Genomic DNA, 25,190 nt, shown 5'->3' with positions numbered 1-25,190 from the left:
CTGAAATTCTGAGGAAAATGGGTCGTTCCAGATATTGTTCAGAAGAACAGTGTAACTTGATTAAAAAGTTGATTGGAGAGGGGAAAACATATAAAGAAGTGCAGAAAATGATAGGCTGCTCAGCCAAAATGGTCACAAATGCTTTAAAATGGCAACCAAAACCTGAAAGACGTGGAAGAAAGCGAAAAACTACCATTCGAATGGATAGAAGAATAGCCAAAATGGCGAGGACTCAGCCAACAATCAGCTCCAGGAAGATCAAAGAAGGTCTAAAGTTACCTGTGAGTACTGTTACAATTAGAAGACGCCTATGTGAAGCCAAGCTATCTGCAAGAAGCCCCCGCAAAGTCCCACTGTAGAAAAAAAGACATGTGCTGAAGAGGTTACAATTTGCCAAAGAGCACATTGACTGGCCTAAAGAGAAATGGAGCAACATTTTGTGGATTGATGAAAGTAAGATTGTTCTTTTTGGGTCTAGTGGCCAGACACAGTGGGGTTTATTTACTAAAGCTGGAGAGTCCAAAATCAGACTCCCTTCTGCCTAGAAACCAATCAGCTTCTAACCTCAGCTTGTTCAATGAAGCTTTGGCAATGAAACCTGGAAGCTGATTGGTTTCTATGCAGAAGGGAGTCTGATTTTGGACTCTCCAGCTTTAGTAAATAAACCCCAGTTTGTCAGACGACCCCCAAACACGGCATGGTTGCGCAAGCATCATGATAGGGGATGTTTCTCATACTACAGTGTTGGGCCTATTTATCGCATTCCAGAGATCATGGATCAGTTTGAATACATCAGAATACTTGAAGAGGTCATGCTGCCTTATGCTGAAGAGGAAATGCCCTTGAAATGGGTGTTCCAACAAGATAATGACCCCAAACACACCAGTAAACGTGCAAAATCTTGGTTCCAGACCAACAAGATTGATGTTATGGAGTGGCCAGCCCAATCCCCGGATCTTAATCCAATAGAAAACTTGTGGGGTGACATCAAAAATGCAGTTTCTGAGGCAAAACCAAGAAATAGAGAAGAACTGTGGAATGTAGTCCAATCATCCTGGGCTGGAATACCTTTTCACAGGTGCCAGAAGTTGGTTGACTCCATGCAACACAGATGTACAGCAGTTCTCAGAAACAGTGCTTATACAACTAAATATTAATTAAGTGATTCAAAGGAAAGCAAAATCTTCAAACATTTTTCAGTTTATATAGTGAATGTTTGAGTTTGTAAAGAAGAATACAAACACTGCTATATTTTTGAACAGTCTAATATTCACTTTTCTTCAATTTTTTTAGAGGAACGACACAAATTTGATATATTTTTGTTCATGTTTTGATTTGGAATAGAATGTGTAGCGTTCCCAATGCATTTGTGTGTATGGAAATAAAAGCTATTAGAAGGATTCTGAGCTTTATTCACTTTTTTCAACACACTGCTATTATTTTGAACACAACTGTATTTGTTCACTATTTGGACTGTACTTTGTCACGTTGTTATTGTGCTGCACATTATACACTGGATGGACTTCATTTGTTCATTGTTTTACTGAGCTATATGTAATTTATTTTGCACTATTGTGTTTATTTCACACTTGGTGTTTTAGTATGATTCCTTTGATTTTGATATTATTCACCATATTTTTTTAGCACTGCACTTTATATACTTCTGTTGCATTATACAATGGTATATAATACGAATGTCTATTCAGATATCATACAAAGACAGGTTCTCTTGCTAGCATGATGCAAGATACCTGTTGCTGGGATGTCACTGATGTCGCAGGTATCTGGCCGTACACATTCAGGAAACAGAGCTCTCTCTAATGAAAGATATCTACATGAGAACAGCATCCTGTAGAACTCCTCCCTTCTCCCCAGCCTGGCAGCATACAGCTTAATCACTTCTGGGAAGTTCAGGAGACAGGATGGCAGCAAGGAGAAGGAGAAGAAGTATGGTGCGTCCAAGGGTAAGAAAATGCAGATTCATGATGCCGAAAATACTATAAGTGAACACCCAGCAGATAGCAGAAGTGACAGAACCATAGCATAGTGTCATCTGGAGGAAGAGCGAGCATTATGGTGAAGGCAATTCTATCTTTATGATTTATTATTGCAGATTCAATCACATTCAGCCTCAGATTGTACGAGAGTGTCTCATTCTATTAGTAGACAAACAGATATAATTAACCCCCTTAGTTAAGAAAAAATGAAACAGTTTTTTGGGTAATAAATGTAGAGCATACACATTATATTGCTTGCTGTTGGACAGGATTTTTACTTTAAGAATGTACAACGGCTAACAGATTTACGTAAAGGCAGAACTTAAGCCGGTGGGCAGGGAGGGGGTGTTTGCTGGCGGAAGCACATGCCTGGAGTACACATGGCCCTCAGGCAGTGTACAGGAAACGAATTGCCAGCACATGAGTAAAGACCATGTTTAGGTAGAAGAGACATACAAAATCTTCTTAAATCTAGGTACTAGCATTTTTTATTTTTAAAGCGGCGTTCAACTCTGTAAAAAAATAAAAGTCAGCAGCTACAAAAACAGTTTAAAAATCAGCCACTCACCTGTCCCACGATCCCGCATTGCCCCCGCCGCAGCCTGTTTCATCGGCCGTCCTGTATTCCAGGTGCCAGCATCTTCAGTGTGGGCACCCTGCTGTGACAGCTTGCGGCTTCACAGCCGGGTGCCCACTGTGCATGCGCGAGTAGGGCTGCGCTTCCTGAATGGCCCCGTCGTCTTCTGGGACCTGTCACGTGCCCCACAAGACTTCGGGGAGGGAGGGTAGGAGGACAACCTCCATTTCCGATCGCCTAGGTGAAGTGGGAGTGGGTACCTGTCAAATTCGGGTACCCGCCCCCCCCCCTGCTCCCCAAAGGTGCCAATCCTTAATGGGGAGCGGGCGACCAATTTTTAAAGCGGAACTTCCTCTTTTGGGTGGAACTCTGCTTTAAGATATGATAGGATTAGGCATAGCAGTCAGTGAGTTCATATTACCTGGGGTATCATTGTAAAAACAGAAAAACAGATCAATTCTCAACAAATAACCTGGGAATTTGTTGAAGCTCATACTAGGTAAGTACTTCTTAAAGTAGAACTATAGGCAAAACTTTTTTTTTCATTTTGGATAGAGTAAGGGAGGGTTATAGCCCCTGTCAGTTTATTTTTTGCTATCTGTGTCCCATTGGGGAGAATTACCATCAATTCCCTGCAAATAAAGGGAATTCCTCGGGTCGCCCAGGTCACCAGATCTAGTGCCGCCATTGAAAAATGTCCCCACTATTACTTTTCTTTTACTTTCACTTTTGATGATAATGGTGAACAGGACACATAGAGTGGCACACAGACAGCATTATAATCCCTCTCCAGTCTGTCCAAGACTAAAAAAGAAGTTTTGCCTTTAGTTATACTTTAAGCTGGCCATAGATGGATATTTGTTTTAATCAGCCAGTGGGCTGATTAAAAAAAGCGAACAGATTTCTCCATCCACACATTCAAGGTGGATGGAGGAATCCTCCCTGTTGTGCTATACACTGACACTACAATGCCAATTGACTGCATGTACAAATTGAATGCAAACTTTCCAACATTACCGTAAAGCAGCCCATAGGTTGTGCAATTTTCTTTCTTTCCACCACATGTATATTTTTAGCATATTTTTACAGTGACATTAGTTTTATTTGATTTTTCTATGTTTTTGGTGTTTATGTCGTTCTTGGCTGTATTTTGTATTGAGGGGCTTGCTAATTAAAAGAGAAGTATGGAGTTTAAAAAAAAAATATTTATACTCACCTAGGTGGATACAGCATCATTTTGATGCCGCATCTGTCCCCCGCTGGCTCTGCAGTGAGAATCGAGTGATCGAATACTTCTGATCACTCAGTTCTCCCCACTACTCTGAGCAAAGAGCCGTGACTGTTAGTCTCTGGCTCTCTGCTCTGCCCCTCCAGTGCTCATTAAAGTGCTGGGCTGTAAAGGGAGTGGGAGGGGCTGGCTGAGACTCTCGGCGGACCATTTGGTCGGGATCTTTTCAGAGCCTGGACCAACTGAGTGAAAACGAACCACTGGAGTACATAATGAACTGCACTCCTATGTCCTACAGAAGTATAGCCAATAGAGCTTTACTTTGGCTATACTTCTCCTTTAACTTAAAAAAGGGGGGTGCTGCTGTGATCTTTGATCTCTTCCATGTTGTTCAGGTAGATCTCTACCTCTGAAAGGTTGCCTACCCCTGATATATTTCATGTTTGGTTTCTGAGGAGAGGATGAGCAGCAAGGTTTTGGTTGCAGAAGAAACATATAATGCCTCCTCTGCAACAAAAGCTTCTACTTCTCTTGCTTGCAAAGTTTCTTAGACTACAGTGCCTTGAAAAAGTATTCATACTCCTTGAAATTGTCCACATGTTGTCATGTTACAACCAAAAACGTAAATGTATTTTGTTGGGATTTTATGTGATAAACCAAAACAAAGGGGTTGATTTACTAAAACTGAAAAGTGCAACATCTGGTGCAGCTCTGCACAGAAACCAATCAGCTTCCAGGTGTTTTTGTCAAAGTTTAATTGAACAAGCTAATGTTAGAAGACAATTGGCTACCACACACATCTCCACCAGATTTTGCACTCTTTAGTTTTAGTAAATTAACCCCAAAGTGTCACATAATTGTGAAGTGGAAGGAATGATAAATGGTTTTCAAATTTTTTTACAAATAAATATCTGAAAAGTGTGGCATGCATTTGTATTCAGCCCCCGGAGTCAATACTTGTAGAACCACCTTTTGCTGCAATTACAGCTGCAAGTCTTTTTGGGGATGTCTCTATCAGCTTTACACACCTAGAGAGTAGAGATGAGTGAATTATTCAAAAATTCGATTCGGCCGATTCGCCGAATTTCAGGAAGAAATTCGATTCGATGCGAATTAATTCGCTACGAAGTTAACTTATAAAAAGGGTTTCTAGGCTTCAGAGAGCCTTTAAATTAGTGCAGAACACTGTACCTTTAATTTAAATGCCCTTGGAGATGAGGAAGGAGAAGGAAAAGGAGAAGGATGAGAAGAAGGAGAAGGATGAGAAGAAGGAGAAGGAGAAGGATGAGAAGAAGGAGAAGGAGAAGGATGAGAAGAAGGAGAAGGAGAAGGATGAGGAGAAGGAGAAGGATGAGAAGAAGGAGGAGGATGAGAAGAAGGAGAAGGAGAAGGAGAAGGATGAGAAGAAGGAGAAGGATGAGAAGAAGGAGAAGGAGAAGGATGAGAAGATGGAGAAGGAGAAGGATGAGAAGGTGGAGAAGGAGAAGGATGAGAAGAAGGAGAAGGAGAAGGATGAGAAGATGGAGAAGGAGAAGGATGAGAAGCAGGAGAAGGAGAAGGATGAGAAGAAGGAGAAGGAGAAGGATGAGAAGAAGGAGAAGGATGAGAAGAAGGAGAAGGAGAAGGATGAGAAGAAGGAGAAGGATGAGAAGAAGGAGAAGGATGAGAAGAAGGATGAGAAGAAGGAGAAGGATGAGAAGAAGGATGAGAAGAAGGAGAAGGATGAGAAGAAGGATGAGAAGAAGGAGAAGGATGAGAAGAAGGAGAAGGATGAGAAGAAGGATGAGAAGAAGGAGAAGGATGAGAAGAAGGATGAGAAGAAGGAGAAGGATGAGAAGAAGGATGAGAAGAAGGAGAAGGATGAGAAGAAGGATGAGAAGAAGGAGAAGGAGAAGGATGAGAAGAAGGAGAAGGAGAAGGATGAGAAGAAGGAGAAGGATGAGAAGAAGGAGAAGGATGAGAAGAAGGAGAAGGATGAGAAGAAGGAGAAGGATGAGAAGAAGGATGAGAAGAAGGAGAAGGATGAGAAGAAGGATGAGAAGAAGGAGAAGGATGAGAAGAAGAAGGATGAGAAGAAGGAGAAGGATGAGAAGAAGAAGAAGGATGAGAAGAAGGAGAAGGATAAGAAGAAGGAGAAGGATGAGAAGAAGAAGAAGGATGAGAAGAAGAAGAAAGATGAGAAGAAGGAGAATTCCAAGCCGGCAAAAAGTGTATCTGCAGAGCTCCGCTATTTCTTAGCGGAGCTCTGCAGATACACTTAGCGGAGCTCTGCAGATACACTTTTTGCCGGCTTGGAATTCTTCTTATTTTCATCCTACTTCTTCTTCTTCATCCTCATCCTCATCCTCTTCTTCTTCTGAGGATGAGGATGAGGATGAAGAAGAAGAAGTAGGATGAAAATAAGAAGAATTCCAAGCCGGCAAAAAGTGTATCTGCAGAGCTCCACTAAGTGTATCTGCAGAGCTCCGCTATTTCTGACAGTTCTGTGACATTCCCTCCATACAGCGGTTGAAACATTGTATCTATTTGTTTCCATAAATGGTTCCATTTATGGAAACAAATAGATACAATGTTTCAACCGCTGTATGGAGTGAATGTCACAGAACTGTCAGAAATAGGCTATTTCTGACAGTTCTGTGACATTCCCTCCATACAGCGGTTGAAACATTGTATCTATTTGTTTCCATAAATGGTTCCATTTATGGAAACAAATAGATACAATGTTTCAACCGCTGTATGGAGTGAATGTCACAGAACTGTCAGAAATAGGCTATTTCTGACAGTTCTGTGACATTCACTCCATACAGCGGTTGAAACCGCTGTATGGAGTGAATGTCACAGAACTGTCAGAAATAGCCTATTTCTGACAGTTCTGTGACATTCACTCCATACAGCGGTTTCAACAACATTCACTCCATACAGCGGTTGAAACATTGTATCTATTTGTTTCCATAAATGGAAACAAATAGATACAATGTTTCAACCGCTGTATGGAGTGAATGTCACAGAACTGTCAGAAATAGCGGAGCTCTGCAGATACACTTAGCGGAGCTCTGCAGATACACTTTTTGCCGGCTTGGAATTATTCTTATTTTCATCCTACTTCTTCTTCTTCTTCTTCTTCTTCATCCTCATCCTCATCCTCTTCTTCTTCTTCTGAGGATGAGGATGAGGATGAAGAAGAAGAAGAAGAAGTAGGATGAAAATAAGAATAAAAGAAAAGCAAATGATGGTCATTTACAACATTTGGCAGTGCATGTCGGGAGAAAGTAGGAATATTCTTACAAAGAACCACATAAGGAGCATGGATGTGCCAGTCCACGACGGGGTAAGTCTGTAATACTCAGGCAGTCTAGTAGGGCGCATGGGAGGAATTATTCTTATTTTCATCCTACTTCTTCTTCTTCTTCTTCATCCTCATCCTCAGAAGAAGAAGAAGAGGATGAGGATGAGGATGAAGAGGAAGAAGAAGAAGAAGAAGAAGTATTATCTGCAGAGCTCCTCTATTCTGCAGATACACTTAGAGGAGCTCTGCAGATACACTTTTTGCCGGCTTGGAATTATTCTTATTTTCATCCTACTTCTTCTTCTTCTTCTTCATCCTCATCCTCAGAAGAAGAAGAAGAAGAGGATGAGGATGAAGAAGAAGAAGAAGAAGAAGTAGGATGAAAATAAGAATAATTCCAAGCCGGCAAAAAGTGTATCTGCAGAGCTCCTCTAAGTGTATCTGCAGAATAGAGGAGCTCTGCAGATACACTTTTTGCCGGCTTGGAATTATTCTTATTTTCATCCTACTTCTTCTTCTTCTTCTTCTTCTTCATCCTCAGAAGAAGAAGAAGAGGATGAGGATGAGGATGAAGAGGAAGAAGAAGAAGAAGAAGAAGAAGAAGAAGTAGGATAAAAATAAGAAGAATTCCAAGCCGGCAAAAAGTGTATCTGCAGAGCTCCTCTATTCTGCAGATACACTTAGAGGAGCTCTGCAGATACACTTTTTGCCGGCTTGGAATTATTCTTATTTTCATCCTACTTCTTCTTCTTCTTCTTCTTCATCCTCATCCTCATCCTCTTCTTCTTCTTCTTCTTCTGAGGATGAGGATGAGGATGATGAAGAAGAGGAAGAAGAAGAAGTAGGATGAAAATAAGAATAATTCCAAGCCGGCAAAAAGTGTATCTGCAGAGCTCCTCTAAGTGTATCTGCAGAATAGAGGAGCTCTGCAGATACACTTTTTGCCGGCTTGGAATTATTCTTATTTTCATCCTACTTCTTCTTCTTCTTCTTCATCCTCATCCTCAGAAGAAGAAGAAGAGGATGAGGATGAGGATGAAGAGGAAGAAGAAGAAGTAGGATGAAAATAAGAATAATTCCAAGCCGGTAAAAAGTGTATCTGCAGAGCTCCTCTATTCTGCAGATACACTTAGAGGAGCTCTGCAGATACACTTTTTGCCGGCTTGGAATTATTCTTATTTTCATCCTACTTCTTCTTCTTCTTCCTCTTCATCCTCATCCTCTTCTTCTTCTTCTGAGGATGAGGATGAAGAAGAAGAAGAAGAAGTAGGATGAAAATAAGATTAATTCCAAGCCGGCAAAAAGTGTATCTGCAGAGCTCCTCTAAGTGTATCTGCAGAATAGAGGAGCTCTGCAGATACACTTTTTGCCGGCTTGGAATTATTCTTATTTTCATCCTACTTCTTCTTCTTCTTCATCCTCATCCTCAGAAGAAGAAGAAGAGGATGAGGATGAAGAGGAAGAAGAAGAAGAAGTAGGATGAAAATAAGAATAATTCCAAACCGGCAAAAAGTGTATCTGCAGAGTTCCTCTATTTCTGACAGTTCTCTGACAGCTCCTTCACATGTACAGCGGTTGAAACATCTGTTTCCGAATAAAAACATCTGTATCCTAAATGGAAACAAATAGATACAATGTTTCAACCGCTGTACATGTGAAGGAACTGTCAGAGAACTGTCAGAAATAGCGGAGCTCTCTGCAGGGACACTTTTGCCGGCTGATCGAATTCGTATCGAATTCCACTTCGCCTGGTTCGATTCGCTCATCTCTACTAGAGAGTGACATTTTTTCCCATTCTTCTCTGCAAAATAGCTCAAGCTCTGTCAGATTGGATGGAGAGCGTCTGTTCTCAGCATGCCTTGGCGCTAGGGAGAATTCATTCCAGTGTCTAAGCACGGGAGTTTTGTCATCCCTTCTGCCACCTAGCATGCTAGGTAGCTAGAAAATAGGCAACCTATAAGTATCATAGCTACAGATCCACCAAAACTGGACACATCATCTGCCAGCTAATTAAAAAAAGTGGACAAAAGCTATTAGTAGTGATCCAACCCATCCATATTATAGTGTGTTTGTCCCATTGCCATCATGGAAAAGATATTACACACTTAAAGGATAAGTTCACCTTTCATAACATGTTACACCCATATTCAGGGTGTAACATGTAGCATGTCATGAAAGCACCGCTCCCTGCTCCCCGCCAAACCCTCACTTTGACAGCTAGCAGGGAATCTTTTTCCACCTCGCTAGCTGTCAAATTGAAAAAAAAGTGGCCGTGAGGGGCTTTACAGGCTCCTACAGAAAAAAATAATAAATGTATATTTTTTACCTGCAAACAAACGTGCATTTATCATTTTTTTACCAAAGGGTGAACTTATCCTTTAAAGTAAAACTAAAGATATTTTGTTTAGTTTTGGATAGAATGTAAAGAGATTAGAACACATCAGTTTTTTTTTTTGCTATCCTGTTTAACGTTATCACTGTAGCACTACCCCCTTAGGAGTTGCTAAATATTTGTATTATTGGGATTACTCACTCAGTCCTCTCCTGCAAGCATGTGGGTTGGTAACTGCCTTCAGGCCTTACGCTGGGCTGGCTCCTCCCCTGCTTCCCAGGCTGTCCTCTCTCAGAGGATGATTGAGGATGAGAAATCCTCCCTTCTAGCTCCTCTGCCTGCAGGTAGGCCCCTCTCCTGGACTCCTCCCAGGCTCCATACTCCATCCTGCTAACTCCACACTCTTCTGCTGCTAAGCAGGCTCAGTCACTCTTAAGGGTTGTCCTGACCCCATGCCAAGCTTCCTGCTTGGGGATTAGCCAGAATCCCTTGAGAGTGCAGACCAGCCCCTCCTCACCCCCACTCACTGAATTTCAGAGACTTCTCCTAGTCTCTAGATCAGGGGGAAGTTCCAGAGTGCTGGTCTGCAGAGCCTCTCAGTCCTGAACAAAATTTTTTCCCTAGGGCTGTGTTGTCTATAAATCCAGCAAGTGCAGAATTTTAGAAATAATTTTTACTTTTTAAAAAATATGTTATATTCATACATAAAAGTGCGGTTATGTTGAAACATATTTTAATATGGCTGCTGTAAAGATGTATGAAATGACAATAAAGTATTATCTTATCTTATGCCACAGAATGTCCTCAGTTACTGGGAAGCAGGCTACAGAAACAGCCTAGCATCCTTACTATTCAAGGCCAATAGAGTACATTCAGCCTAAACATTGTACACATGTAAATACTGGCAGAAAAGTTTCCATGCACACTACATTCAATTTATCCATATGAAGGCCCATAGACAAGACTTTTTTTTTTATGCAGCTTTTTATGAAGCTGAACACAGCTCCAAATCATAGGGCTGTGCACAGCTAAAGTAAGTGCATGTGCCCATAGCATAACATACAGCTGCATCGGATCCTTAACAAATTAAGCATAAAAAACTGCTCAGATGAAATGTTCCATCAAAGCACAAATTATGTTTCTACTATCTGTAAAACTGGCATCAACCAACCAAAAGTGAATAAATCTGCTTCATATTTTATAAACAGTTTGAAAATCACAGTCAAGGTCTGTCATGAATCAGTCAGAAGAAAATTGAAAAATAGCGCTTTACCTGTAAAAGTCTCTCTCCTTGGTAATACTATCTTAAAGTATTGATGTTGATGTACATAAACTGGTTTCCGGGCAGGTGGCTTCTACACCCCAGAAGATCTTCACAGTCTCTTCTGGTTTGCAGTGTAATGTAACAGAACAGAAATGGAAATTGAAGCCCCACACCACTGCTAAGAGGTCCAGGTACAACTTCATTCCAGTAAAAGTCAGGGGGATCAATCCAATCAATCCAAAAAGTATTCAGCATTGGGGGGGGGGTGTCCAAAAGCACCCCTTTAATCAGGGATTGATTGAAAACCTGCTGCCAATCCAGCTGATGTCAAGGCCTGTGCTTGTAATCACACTGAAAAAAACAAAATTAAAGGTCAAGTTCACTTCTAGCTTATTCACATTGTTTTCAGTCAACTCCTGATGCAGGGGGTGTTTTTGGACCCCCGAAACATGGTGGATACTTTTTGGAATGTCCCTTTTGACTTTTATTGGAATAAAGTTGTGTCTGGCCTCTTAGCAGTGGTGTGGCACTTCAGTTTTTATTTCTGTTCCATGATCCTGTCAGGACAGAGCAAAATTGGAAAAAAATCACATTTTAAAAATACAGGGTGAAAGGAAGGCCAAAGGTTTACTTTATATACCTAATATCAGGGGTCATTTATACCCTGTGTGTTTGCTCACTGGACACCAGTCTATTTGTCTGTATCCTAAATTAGCACGGTCTAGGTGTAAACTTTCCACTCAGTCTGAGACAAATGTATGTGTGGCACCCTTTTAGGTTGCTAAGTAACAGAAAAATGTTTGTTTTGGACTGAGTGATAGTCAACACAATTTTATTTGTCTAGGCGTGCAGTCAATTTCTCCCTTAGGTTAGTAATCTTGTGGTCTCTCACTGCTACTGGTAGGGGTCATTGCCCCACTGGCCATAGTTTGAGGACCTGTTTGGCTGATTGAAAATATTAATATTTCTTCTGGTCATCCCAGTAGAATATGATGAGAGTATAAATAGCCTCGTTAGGTCCTAGCATATCTTTTTGGGGCAAAATTCTATACGCCTAGCCTAGGAGATTCTCCAGCTGGGAAAGCTGCCATCTCTGAAGGCTGTGCTGCTGTTCACCAGGATCCTGGCTATGGCAGAGCCTAGGAGACTTACCTCCAAGTACAGAAACAGCTTTGAGGATCCAGTCTACTACCACTTTACTAGAAGGCAGCTGTAAGCTAAGTCTGGATGGCTATCCCTTGAACTCATGACGTTTGGTACTGCAAGGAGAAAAGGGCCATTGTAGTTTTATGGGGTACAGATTACACAATGACCCCCTAATCTGGCCTTTTCCTTACAGTCTTAGTAGTCAAGGAATGCTAATGTCAGACATTGTATTTAGTGTCCTCTTCATTAAAACCTGTATTTATCGGAGTATCCCATGCTCTACACCCCTCCCCAGTTACAATTTTATTGAGCATTAGCATTTGGAAAGACATCCCCTAGACTGGTTTCTGTGTCAGTGTACCTGAACTGTGCTCTGTGTGTGCTGTCAGTCTCTGTATTAGTGATGGGTAACTCTGGTCACCATCATTATCTGTGCTGGATGTGTACAGTGACTGTGCCTTTGACCATCATCAGCCAGTGGCCCTCTAGGGGGTAGCGCTACATATGTATTTCAAATCTTGGAAGCATATACTGTATGTACCTCATAACTCCCATTTCATGCAGTGCACAATGATAAAACTTTCTGCAAAAACCTGATTGCACAAAGAGAAGCTGTTAGATTCCAGATATGCCAACTGTGTTGTAAAATTTGGGAGAGTTATTCATAATTTAGGTCTTTTTATGTTGGTACTTGCCCTGATAGGCATGTTGGGCCTCTATGCATAGCAGAATAAACGGCAAGACCATTGCTATTACTTACAGACTCACAATTCATAATACAGCCCAGTTATGAGTGTATGAGAACTTTTAATATCAAAATCTTACCTGTGCTAATTGGGTAAGATGGAAAATCCAGCATATCCCATCCCAGTGGAGGGTCGGAGTAGGTGGTAACTCACTTTGATCTCAGTGGTAGAAGATTAGGATCTGCAGTTTTAATTTTGGTTGTGAGTATTCCATAAAACTCCAAGAGCAGGAGAAATATTGTTTATTAGGCTCCTTTCACATCTAGTGATTTGGGATCATGGGCAGAATTGCCGCGATTCTGCCCACGATTCCGAATCGTACTGCAATGCTGGAAAACGCAGCACGCAACTTTGGGTGCCATTAATTTTCAATGGCACCTAAATGTGGTGCGGTTTTCCCACAATTGTTGCATGATAAATCATGGTGCAATTGTGGCAAATTGTATCACATGAAGCTGGTCGCCCAAAAGAAGCTTCTGCTCCTTTTTGGGCGAGAAGCTTTGCGCGATGCAGTTTGCTGCAATTTATCGCATGACAATCTTGGCAAAGCTGCACTGCGTTTAGGTGCCATTGAACACACGCAGGGGAGTACCTACAGTGGTGGCAGGGGTCACAATTTCAACCCAGCCCCATACTGCAGGGGGCCCATGTGCCCCCCCCGTACGCTTGCATAGGAGGAGCAGTGGGGGCGGTTGCATATAGAGGAATCATTCCCTCCATTTTCCTCCTGCAGCCGTTGAATGCCCACTTCTCCTCTTTCTCCTGAAGGCATTCAGGGGCTGCAGGAGAAAAATAGAGAAATTGATTCCTCTACATGCAGCTTCCCCCACTGCTCCTCCTATGCAGGTATCCCCCGTGCTCTCAGGCCCCCTTGTGCTCTTTCCTGGCCCCCCTCCCCCACAGATCTGCTAGGTTCCCCCCTCTCCCACCAGCTGCTGAGGGAGATCTGTCAGGATGGAGAGCGGGAAAGGGATTTCTGAATGTACAGACAATGATCAGTACAGTGATCGGATGTGCAGCTGAGGATGCAAAGACAGAGATTGAGGGCTGTGTCCTCAATCTCCTTTCTCTGTTCCAAAGGTGAAACATCAGAGGTCTGTTTAGACCTCTGATATTTCATCAAAGCCCCCAAACGGGGCTCTTAAAAAAATAACAAAAATAAAAAAAACTACTGACACCAGTGGTAGAACTTCCAGGGTCTTGCTACCAGGCCCAGAGGGAAGGACCTGGCCGGTGGTTTCTTGCACCGGGCCCCTGAAGGTTTTATTTACGCCACTGAACACATGTGCTGCATTTTGCCAGCATCGCAGTGCGATTTGGAATTGTGGGCAGAATCACAGTGATTTTATTTTCAACACTTGCTGCTTTTGTGGGTCTTTCTTCATAACTTCTGTTTTTTGTAACACCCTTTGCACTGCCTGCCTAGGGATATTAAATATATATAAAATGAATATGCTGTGGTTGCTCTAAAGAACGCACAAATCTGAAGAGATTGTAAGTAGGTGTGTTTACTAATTGATATCCCCTGGTCTAGCTAACCTGTAAGTGCTAGGGAGATCAATTTTTGGGGTCTGTGGTTGCCACTATGTCAGTCTGCTAGAGGGCCAAGTCTGCTGATTAGAGGGTCAGGAGCAATGTTTATCACAAGCCTGTAAACTGTGAGTAACGGCAGCTTGGATATGCTGTTTGAGGTTGTGTGCTTGCTGTTTTCAGTTGTCTCTCCTGTATGGATTGGGGACTCTTCGCTGCATGTGAGATTTGGCCAGCTTGCTGCTAAATTTTTGAGGCTAACCAGCCTCCCTCATCCCTGTACATTCTGTACCCCTAATATATGACTGTTTAATTATTTATATTGACAGGAAAAAATCATGATTGATTTTAGCAAGAGTGAGCTATTTCAGATTGTTTTTCTGGATAGTTTCCATTTTTTAAATTCATTTAGTGCATTGGTTTCTGCTATTTTGTGTGCACATGGAAAATCTGAAAGTACCATGTTGCTATGATACAATGCAAAAGAGCCAAAACCACAAGCAAATTAAATCTAAACTCCAGGTCGAACTACTACAGTTCTGTTTTTTTCATGCAGTATATGTACCTGAATTTGAATAGATATCAACCTCTTACAGTCCTTGTGCAGCAGAGCTTAAACTGAATGAAGGGGAGGACATGCATAATCTATGCATATCATCTCTGGCTAGAGTTCAACTTTAATGTAAAGACTGGAGAAAAGGTGAAGCTGGGTGTAAGAAATGCATGACTTCGGGAAGTAGCTGAGACCAGAAAAAGGGTTACTGAATGATGTTGTTGAAAAAAGAGGGCTTACCTACTGCGGATCAAGTCAGGTCAGGAATACATGGAACAGTGAGGAGGTCTGTGAGCAAGATGATCAGAGCAGCTAAGTGAAGATTTGACCCACCCAGTTTTTGGTACAAAGTGGAAGAAATAATAAAAAAAGTAATTTTTGAAGCAGCAGCTTAGTGGACAGAGGGTTTTGTAAGAAATGTGATGTGTAGTAATTACATTGAAAGCCGGGGAACCCACTGGTGTTAAAGGAATTACCCATTGTATTTTGCGTATGGGTTGCGCTCCTTTGAGCTAAGTCCAATGAAACTGGGTTAAAATATAACACGCAAAAAGGTCCCCCTAAGGTGGGTGGTGTGGTTGGGGACAAGACAAAATGCCAGGGTTCTTCAAAAAGTTTCTGCACCTTTTTAAACTCTATTATATATATAAAAGTGCTGAAACTTTTTAAAGACAACTTGTATATTGGTGGTTTATCTTGATGTGCCTTCTAAAATCCCTTTGTTTTAATCATGACAGTGAACATGAAGTCATTGTTACTATTTATGTTTATTTTTAAATATTTTATAAGGATCTTTTGGTATTTCTTTTAAGTGCTGTTAATAAAAGGGCTGATGTGGTCATCTTAAAAACAATGTCTCAAGGTAAGGGTTATTGTATGGATTTAAAGAGTGTGGGAATATTTTAAGTCATGTCTGTTGTTCAAATGTTTTACTGCTATATCCTCATTTATCTTCACAGTGGTTTTCATGGTTTTCCACCTCAAGGAAAAGGAAAGAAGATATTAATGAAGCAGATGGAGAGCTTAACAATGTCCACCCTACTACAGAAACTTTACTGGATGAAAAAGAAAGATCAAGGATGTATGCATTCTAATTCTAAGTTCATTTTCTCATATGATATATTTTAGAAAACACGATGAAAGTGTATAAAAGCAAAATTTTAACATGCTGGGTTTATGAAAAACCTATAGGTACACTACTGGGGGTGGATATTAATAGCAGTTCAAACTGGAAAGTGTCTATCCTGCTGAAGGACATATTATAAATACAGTGATTCCTTACCGCTGGACTATCCCATGGAGGACAGTCCAGAGGTAAGGAGGATCTATGTAATCTATTGATGCCTCTCACATCTGGTGCAATGGATGTTGGAGAGTGGATAAGATACAGCAAAGGCTGAGTCAGAAATATGACTACACATGCTCACTTACAGTCTCTTAGAATGTACAGTGTTAGGCAAATTCTCTCCTAAAAAATTGCAGATGTGGTCAGGCACATATGGTTATGCAGCTGCTTTCAGGACTTTGGATATTGGCAAACAAGAGCTGTAAGCACTGCCCAGTATAACTCCTACTCCCAGCATGCCTCAACAATAGTAGGAGTGGATCATAAGAGACTGGATGGAGAACATATGTTCTGTAATGTACTCCAAGAAAAGTATTTTACAGTAAGTCAGAAGGAGTATTCAGGTACACAGGGACATCCAAAAGCAGTCCATCTGAAGGGTGGGCAACACAGCAAACAAAAACTAACAGGCCCATGAAAACCAGATGGGGCTCAACAGCTTACTGAGCCACCTGAAGAACCTCATGACTGATGCTGGCATCAGCTGAGGCCTGGAGATCCACTTGGTAGATTGAAAGAAAAATTTGAACAAACGTCCAGGTGGTAAGGCTGTGAAACAGACGCCTAACCCTGAAAAGCCCAAGATGCAGTAACCAACCTAGTGGAGTGCCCCAACTGGGTATGTGTATCTGGTTGTCATTAGTCCTCAGCTGCTGCCTTTCTGGTTGCAATGTGAAGATCTCACATCAGAAGGTAAGATCCTGCATATGTGAGACATCTCACTTGGAAGTTCATTTAAATTGCTTATTTAAACAGAAATGTCAGATACAACCAAAGCATTTCTTGTCCCCGCATACTCCTTTCTGATTTAACCCAAAACTCCCCAAATTCTTGACTATCCTTGATCCCTCTGTATGGGCTTCACGGGGTATACAATATTTCACTGACATTTGTGACAGGGGTTCCCTGATTACCTTTCATAAACTAAAAAAAACCCATAATCTCCATAATTCCTTATTCTTCCAGTTTTTACAACTGCACCATGCCTACTTCTCCCAATTTGGAGACTCTACACTTCACCTACTTCAAGATGATTTAGAATCTTTACTACATGATGCTGATCTGGCAAAGCCTTTATCCAAAATTTACAAGGCTTTACAGTCGTCAGTGCATGTTGTTCTTGTGTTTTTACAATCCAAGCGGTGGGTTGAAGTGCCTGATCTGGAAGGAGAAGATTGGGAGGATGCCTGGGATTACCCTTTTACTCAATTGATGGCCACACAGGATAGGCTAATTCAATTTAAAATTCTTTACATGGCCTAACTTACACCGCATAGACTACACCGTATTTACCACACAGTAGAACCTAATTGTTGGCGGTGCGGATACATGCCTGCAGACTTTTTTCATGTTTTTTGGTCCTGTCCTTGCATACAAATATTTTGGGGTAATATCCTAAAGTTTATATGTTCAGTAACCACAATTTCAGTCCCTGAAATGGTGGCTGTTTGTCTCCTGGGCTTGGTCAATCATGTAGCCTTTTCTAGGACCTCTAAAACACTTTTGGGTCTATTGTTGTTCTATTCTAGGAAAGCCATTGTTTTGGTGTGGAAATCGGATAGACCCCCTACTAGAGAAATGGAAGAAACTGGTCAACTTAGCGGTCCCATTGTATAAATTGACATATCTCTACTGAGGTTACCCCAAAACGTTCCCTAAGGTCTGGTATATTTGGAATCACCCTCTACTACTAATGCTAGAGATGATACTGTGCATTACTAAGGTGAAGGGTGAATGAATCCTATGGTCCTTAAAGGGGAGGAGCTATGCAGGGGTTGAACTGGCAGGCAGGGGTGTATCTACTGTGAGGCAAACAAGGCGTTTGCCTAGGGTGGCAATTTGTAGGGGGTGGCACTACCCCCCGGAAGAAGGGGCCTGGTGAGCAGCAGCAGACAGAGCCATGCAGGGCCGCCATCTGAGGGGTACCACCGGTACTCCTGTAGGTGGCCCAGACAGCAGGAGGATCAGTGTGGTGGGGAGAGCAGTTGCAGAACGATGCACTGTGTATCTCTCTCTCCAGCAGCTGAAAGCTGGTTTCTCCCTCTCTCCCTCCCATCGGCTTTCTGCTGCTGGAGGGAGAGACAGACCTGGCCGGATGAAGGGGGTGCCTGAGTGGCCGCTCTCTGCTGAGCTCCTTCCCCCGCCTGCACTCAGATCTGGGGCCAGGAGAAAGCCTGGAGCAGGGTGAGGAGAAGTGGCGGAGAGGAAAGAGCCTGGAGGAGGTGTGTTGTGTTCTCTGGGCTCTTCCTCCTGTTGTCCATGCAGCACATGAGACACTGATAGATCTTATGGGACTGCACACACACACAGTATGAATACCACCCCCTGCCCACATTTCCTACTGCCCGGAGATCAGCAGCCCCTGGAGGAGGTGGGGGTAATCATACTGTGTGTGTGTATACAATCCCATACGATCTATCAGTGATTGTGTATCATGTGCTGGATGGATGACAGGAGGGAGAGCCCAGAGAACACAACACAGCTCACAATTTTTGTGTTGCCTAGGGCAGCACAAAACCTAAATACACCCCCCTGTGTACCCCCGTGTACCCCCTCTCCACCTTTTTAGCATCTCTCTGGGACTATACATTGCTCGCACTGCACTTTATTATTAATTGTGCTATACACCTAATTTTCTTGCTGATATTTCTGAAATTTGATATGTGCCTAATCAATATGATAATGCCTAACATATACCTCCTGATTGGCTACCTTGGTCATGTGGATGCTGCTACCCTCGTTGATCGAGGGATACTGGAGTTGTGACTGCAGTTGGGATTGTTCTTTCTTGTTATATTTTCTTTTGAGCCGGGGAATGCCCAAAGGTTCTGTTTTGTAGAGTATTTATCTAAAAACCAATAAAAATGATTTTGAAAAAAAAATACATTCTGTCTAAAATATGGACCTATAAATATTAGTAAAATATTCCCAAAAACGGATATGTGTATAACTCGAGCCATACATTATAAAATCTGATTGCACAATTGTTGAACAAACTCCCTCTAGCCTTACCAACATCATGCATTATGAAGATAAAGCCAAGCCACCAGATCCATTATTGAACCAAGGGTGCCCAGGCGAGAGTCTAACACAGAGTCCAGTGCTCAAAGACACACAATAGAACAGCCCAGCTTCTTCCTCCCAGAGGGGTCTAGATGCGTCTTCCAGGAGAAAGCTGAAGATTAGTTGATTGCAGTTGAAACTGCAAAAATAGCCATAGTGGCTCTGCAGTAACTGAGGAATCTTGCTAGTAAAAAAAAATATTGATAAAAAGAAGTCGAAAAAATAAAGAACGGCTTGCTTCTCTCAGAGAATAAAGAAGATGTCTACTCTCCTAAGGACACTAGAAAAAAAAGGCATGTTGAGGGTAGGTAGGGTTTTACTGGGCTGTCTGTACAGCTAATTTTTACAGCAGTCTCCTGCATAACCCTATGTACCTGACTACTTCTCCTGTACCCAGGAATGTATGATTAGGAAATCAATTTAAATACTAACTTGCAGCCTTTTCTCATTTCATAAATTATTTTTTATCCACTTGCAATGTGCCTTTGAACTTGCTAGCAAGGTTAATGTTTTGGCCACCGAACTTAGCCAACATTTGTTGCCATGCCTTTGCCTTTCAGATTGTCTAACCATCCAAGTCTGGAACCCAGCTGATACTTTTCCACCAATCATAGAACCCTGCTTCTACACTATAAGAAGGGGTTTCATCATATATAAAGTCCTTCTTACATTTATAACTGTTTTTACCTTTTTCATATTTACTTATTTTATTTTTAATAAGACTGAAGGAAACTCTTCTAGAGAATAAAGATACCTTAGCTATGATTTGTTTCTGTTTTATGGTGTGTTTTTCTTTTTGCTTTTCTGGATTTCCTGCTATAAAGATTCTAAATAATATTGAGTTTTTTACTTTTTTCTTAAAGAGAGGAAAATGAAAAAAAGGGGAAGAAGGAGAAAACGAAAATGGTTGGTCCAATTAGCGTTGTAAGTAATATTTAGTTTAAAATACATTTTTCCACGGTACATATATCAGCTGCTTATTGAATGATTCCATCCAACACAGCTTTAGCGCTAGGTGCTAGGACACACACCTTGGCTTTTGTTAATAGGAGATCAACTGCTAATACAAATCCTACTCCATCCTATCCCCATTTGTAGCATTCTAACCATGTTCTAATATTTGCTTAGTGGGGCTATTTTTTATTCCTATGGTCAGCTCAAATAACTGTTTAGTTGGAGACACATTATATGTTAAAATGGAAATCTGCACATTAAAATGTTATTTGATAGACAAATACATTTCTTTTCCCATTCCAGTACTGTTCTGTTATCATAAATCCTTATTGTGTTGCTTATTTATCATTGTCATAATTTGGTGATAAATCTATTAAATGCACGAAAAATATTAATGAAAAATAATTTTGTAAGAGAAATCACAGAAAGAAAGCAAGGACAAATTTATTTGAATTATAACTCTAGCACAAATGTTCTTTTATGTTTGGAAAGAATTGGAAGTGGTAAAAACCCCTGTCAGTTTGTATTTCTGTTTTGGTCCCTATTGGGAAGTTTACCTTACTTACTGTCTCAGTGACCATCGTCAAAGGAAAAGTGAGATAAGGCTTAAAGTGGTTGCAAACCCTAACATATATCCAGTGAAGTAACTGGCTTCAGGTGATACACAGAGATGAAACAAATCCTCCCACATAAGCTGTACCTGTTTATTTGCGGTCTTCTGTACATCCAATCAAAGTAGTGAACTTATAAAACTTGTCTGAGAGCTCCAAAACAAAAGGAGTGGAGAGCTGAAGTTACACTCTGCAGAGCTTGGTGAGGTGAGCTCTGCGAGCTGATTGGAGGGAAGAGGCACACTCCCTTTCATACAGTTTACAGGAACAGAGCTGAGGCTGTTAATCTGCAGAAGGTCCTTCCCCTGTCACCATTTTTCTCTTGGTGTCAGGAAAATTGTCAGAAGTGACTCATTATGATAGCAGAGGAACGAAGCAGAAGACAGAAATGACACTTGGGATTTGATTTACTAAAACTGGAGAGTGCAAAATTTGGTGCAGCTGTGCATGGTAGCCAATCAGCTTCTAACTTCAGCTTGTTTAACCCCTTAGTGCTCTTAATTGAGACAAGTACACACTTTAGAGGGATATGATTTGTTCATATTTCATGTCTGAGGTTTACAATCACTTTAATGATACATCTCAGAAATAATAACCTGACAGATTCTAACCCTTCCTCATTCCATCCCAAAAAATGGAGAGCCACCTTAAAAATAAAGAAAATAAAAAATATATATGTGCAATACAGAGGTGCTGAATGATATTTTTCAGCTTGGCAGACCTATAGTATATTTTTAATTATGCTTTTTTTTCTCTCTCTTTTTATTTAGTTCCGCTATGCAGATGGCCTGGATATTTTTTTCATGATTATAGGATCCCTTGGAGCACTTGGGAATGGGCTCTGCCTTCCCTTAATGCACATTGTATTTGGTGAAATGACTGACAGTATTCTTTGCCATAACACATCCCTACAAAATTCATGTAAGTTTATGTAATATCAGTTTATGTATTTATTAGTATATCTGACATAATGGTTCTTCAATAGAAAGATCTTGGATGTTTCGACTCAACTACAAAAGGTACTGAAAATGCAAAGATTACGACTGCCACCTATCTGGTCAGCCTAGGTTTTGTAATGCCTGTTTTTCAGATTTTAAAGTGTTACTAAACCCAGGACCCAGCATTCACTATATCTGGTCTTCCACAGTACACAGAACATGGAAATCCAAATATTTATGTAAATATAAACTCCTAAATACCTTTTCTCATCAGCAGTATATAGCTGTCTTTTGACTTCTATCAGTGTCTAGCCGAGCACTAGTTAATCTTGTAGGAGGAGTTTACATTCTTTTCTGACTATACTATGAGACTGCATGACCCCGACCCTCTGTCTGGACAGTGCTGATTGGCTCTGTACTGATCACATGCACCCTCCCAAAAAAAAAAACTCTCTAGCAACACACACTAAACAGAGCATGTGCAGACTTGCCACTGCTGCTCTGTACTATTGCAGATGGATTGGGAACAGTAAAGAAGGACAGAAGACAGGATCAAACAGCCTGTTTACACAATGCAAAACATTAATCCCTTAGGTTCCACGGTGAGTATAACAAGCATGCTTTACTGCGTATACAGACTGATTTTACTAATATTGAATAATCACAATAAATCCCAAATTTCTATAAAAGCACACTTCACCTCTACCCTTAAAGGTGTACAAATATAAACAATAATATGCTCAGTGAAAAAATATAATAATAGTAATAGACCTTTCCTCTAATCTGTGAATAAATAAAGTCCCAAGGATAAATCAAAAATTCTTATAAAAATTATATATCCCTTTGAGAAATAAATCCATAAATCCAAGTGTCCAAAAATTATGTCTCCAAAAATTATGTTCAAATCCTCAGCCTCTTGTAGCAACTTGATTTACCTCAAAACCAAAAACATAAAACCACATAGTGCATTATCCTTAATAAATAAAAATTATATAAAGATCATCCAGTGATATTTCACCCAAGTGAAAAAGGTGTAAACATAAGGATATATATACAGACACATGTGCAAATGCGAAGAACCGGAAGTGAAGTGGCGGCCATCTTGGAGAGGGGAATACGGACTGTCACAGGCGGTTTGGACTCTCCTGGACTGGTGACGGCAAAAAGGTTTTCTATATATACCATGCGATAAGCAAGATTTTAACATTGTAAGCAGTACCATTAAAGCTTTTGAAATTTAGTGTGTGGCGGTATTACACTATATTTTGTTCTATATTTGGGTATTTGGATGGCGGATATGACGGAGATTGGTCTGAAACACTAGTGTGGATGGATCCACATGGTGTTAGGAGGTGGAAGTGAAATTCGAGGATACTGGCAGGAGGAAAAAAACTCATCCCATCATACAGTCTTCTTGATGATTGTTACTAAGGCAAAAGTTATTTTAAAACATTGGTAAGGGTATTTATTCCCTACTCTAGTAGAAGTGTACTCTGTGGCGTGTGTTTTGAGCACAAAAAGAGTGATTCACTTGCACGGTTTTGCACTACACATTGTGCATTTGCACATGTGTCTGTATATATATCCTTATGTTTACACCTTTTTCACTTGGGTGAAATATCACTGGATGATCTTTATATAATTTCTATTTATTAAGGATAATGCACTATGTGGTTTTATGTTTTTGTTTTTGAGGTAAATCAAGTTGCTACAAGAGGCTGAGGATTTGAACATAATTTTTGGAGACATAATTTTTGGACACTTGGATTTATGGATTTATTTCTCAAAGGGATATATAATTTTTATAAGAATTTTTGATTTATCCTTGGGACTTTATTTATTCACAGATTAGAGGAAAGGTCTATTACTATTATTATATTTTTTCACTGAGCATATTATTAGACTGATTTTACTGTTGTGGGTTTAGTAACACTTTAACTGCCTCCCGCCCGCCATATTGGGAAATGACAGATGGGTGGGAGCTCTCTTGTTCTGGGAGGACATCATATGATGGCCTCCCACTCTAGCTGAGTATGCACGCCCCAGGGGCACACAGGATGGGTGGTGCACTGTATCCCTAGGACACAGCAGATCACCGGTCGCGGTAAAGAGCCGATGATGTAGGCTCTTTACCATGTGATCAGCCAATCAGGAAATGCCGGTTATCGGCAGTCCTCTCCTCATGCTAACAGCATGTGAGAAGGGGTGAGCCCATAAGCAGCAATCCACACAGGGGACATCTACACTGATAATCAGGGCACTGATCATCAGTGCCTTGATAATCAGTGCAGCTCCATCAGTTCCCATCAGTGCTGCCCTTCAGTGCCCATCAGTGAGGCCTCTCAGTGTCCAACAATACTCTCTTTCAGTGCCCATCAGTGCTGCATATCAGTGCCCATCAGTGCCACCTATCAGTGCCCATCAGTGCCGCCTATCAGTGTGCAATAGTGCCGCCTATCAGTGCCGCCTATCAGTGCCTATCAGTCCCACATATCAGTGCCCATCAGTGCCACATATCAGTGCTCATCAGCGATTCCTGTCAGTGCTCATATCAGTTGCACCTATCAGTGCCTCCTCATCAGTGCCGCCTATCAGCACCATCTATCAGTGCCCATCAGTGCCACCTATCAGTGCAGCCTCATCAGCACACAACAGTGAAGGAGAAAAATTACTTATTTTCAAAACTGTATACCAGAAACTAAGAAAAACTTTTTTTCTCAAAATGTTCAGTCTTTTTGCATTTGTTTAGCAAAAAATAAAAAAAAAACAGTGGTGATTTAATAACACCAAAAGAAAGTTCTATATGTCTCAAAACAAATGTAAAAAATGTTGTTTGGGTACAGTGATGCATGACCGCACAATTGCCTTTCAAAGTGTGACATCACTGAAAGCTTAAAATTTGCCTGGACACGAAGGGGGTGAAAGTGGTTAATCAGGTTTTTATTTTATGCTTCTACAGAAACCGGAGCACTAAAAAACGTGTGTACATTAGACATTGGTGTGCTTTTTGCTGCAGAGAAAGCCTCCAGTAAGAAAAAGATATTGCTGTAATGAGTGACAGGCAGCTGGACCAATCAGAAGTTCCCGAGCTGCATATTTATCCAAAATGGCCTGGGCTGAGTAAAAAATGAGTAGCTTGCCGAAAGATTGTATATTTTTACTATTGTACAGAGTGAGAAGAGGCATGCTGTTAGCTACCTGACTTCCATTGTATCCATTGAATTGTTTGTAAGGTACAGGTCTAGTTCATTAGGGACCTGCTTTATCTGTCAGTTTTAGTGCCCGTATGACTGAAATGCTATCTAACATCCCATGAATTATTGACTTAAAAGTGCAGCCTCTTTATTTTTGTGCCCTTGGTATGTTCCCCCTCCTGTATGGTATGGCTTTCAGTGATGTCACACTGTATCTATATACTCGGAACAACCTTGTCTTTTATATTCTACCAAAAATGTGGGTAATTTATTGCGTTTGCTTTATAATTCACTTTAGTGTGATTTTTACTGAAAGTTTGCATTTCCTAAACCTTTGCAATAATATCATGTGACATGCCCCACAGCCTATAAGCATCACAATGCTTGCAATGGAGAGTGGTCATGGGTCATCATGGTCAAGTGACT

At 41.0% G+C, this 25,190-nt stretch overlaps 1 protein-coding gene across 1 annotated transcript in view; it reads left to right on the top strand.

Moving 5' to 3' along the window:
- Positions 1 to 1,844: 1,844 nt before the first annotated feature.
- LOC149465936 (ATP-binding cassette sub-family B member 5-like) overlaps positions 1,845 to 25,190 on the top strand; it is an 88,127-nt gene continuing 64,781 nt past the window's right edge. The window contains exons 1-4 of the mRNA XM_089673162.1: positions 1,845 to 1,964; positions 15,619 to 15,740; positions 19,931 to 19,991; positions 21,403 to 21,553. Coding sequence (XP_089529288.1) covers positions 1,923 to 1,964; positions 15,619 to 15,740; positions 19,931 to 19,991; positions 21,403 to 21,553 — 376 coding nt within the window. The 5' untranslated portion in view covers positions 1,845 to 1,922. The remainder of the gene's footprint in view (positions 1,965 to 15,618; positions 15,741 to 19,930; positions 19,992 to 21,402; positions 21,554 to 25,190) is intronic.

This window comes from Staurois parvus, unplaced genomic scaffold, assembly GCF_062004578.1.
Source record: "Staurois parvus isolate SC_StPar_1 unplaced genomic scaffold, SC_StPar_1.0 ptg000136l, whole genome shotgun sequence".
Classification (NCBI taxonomy): Eukaryota; Metazoa; Chordata; class Amphibia; order Anura; family Ranidae; genus Staurois; species Staurois parvus.
Note: the sequence above shows the minus strand (reverse complement) of the source record. Positions and strands in the feature narration are given on the sequence as shown.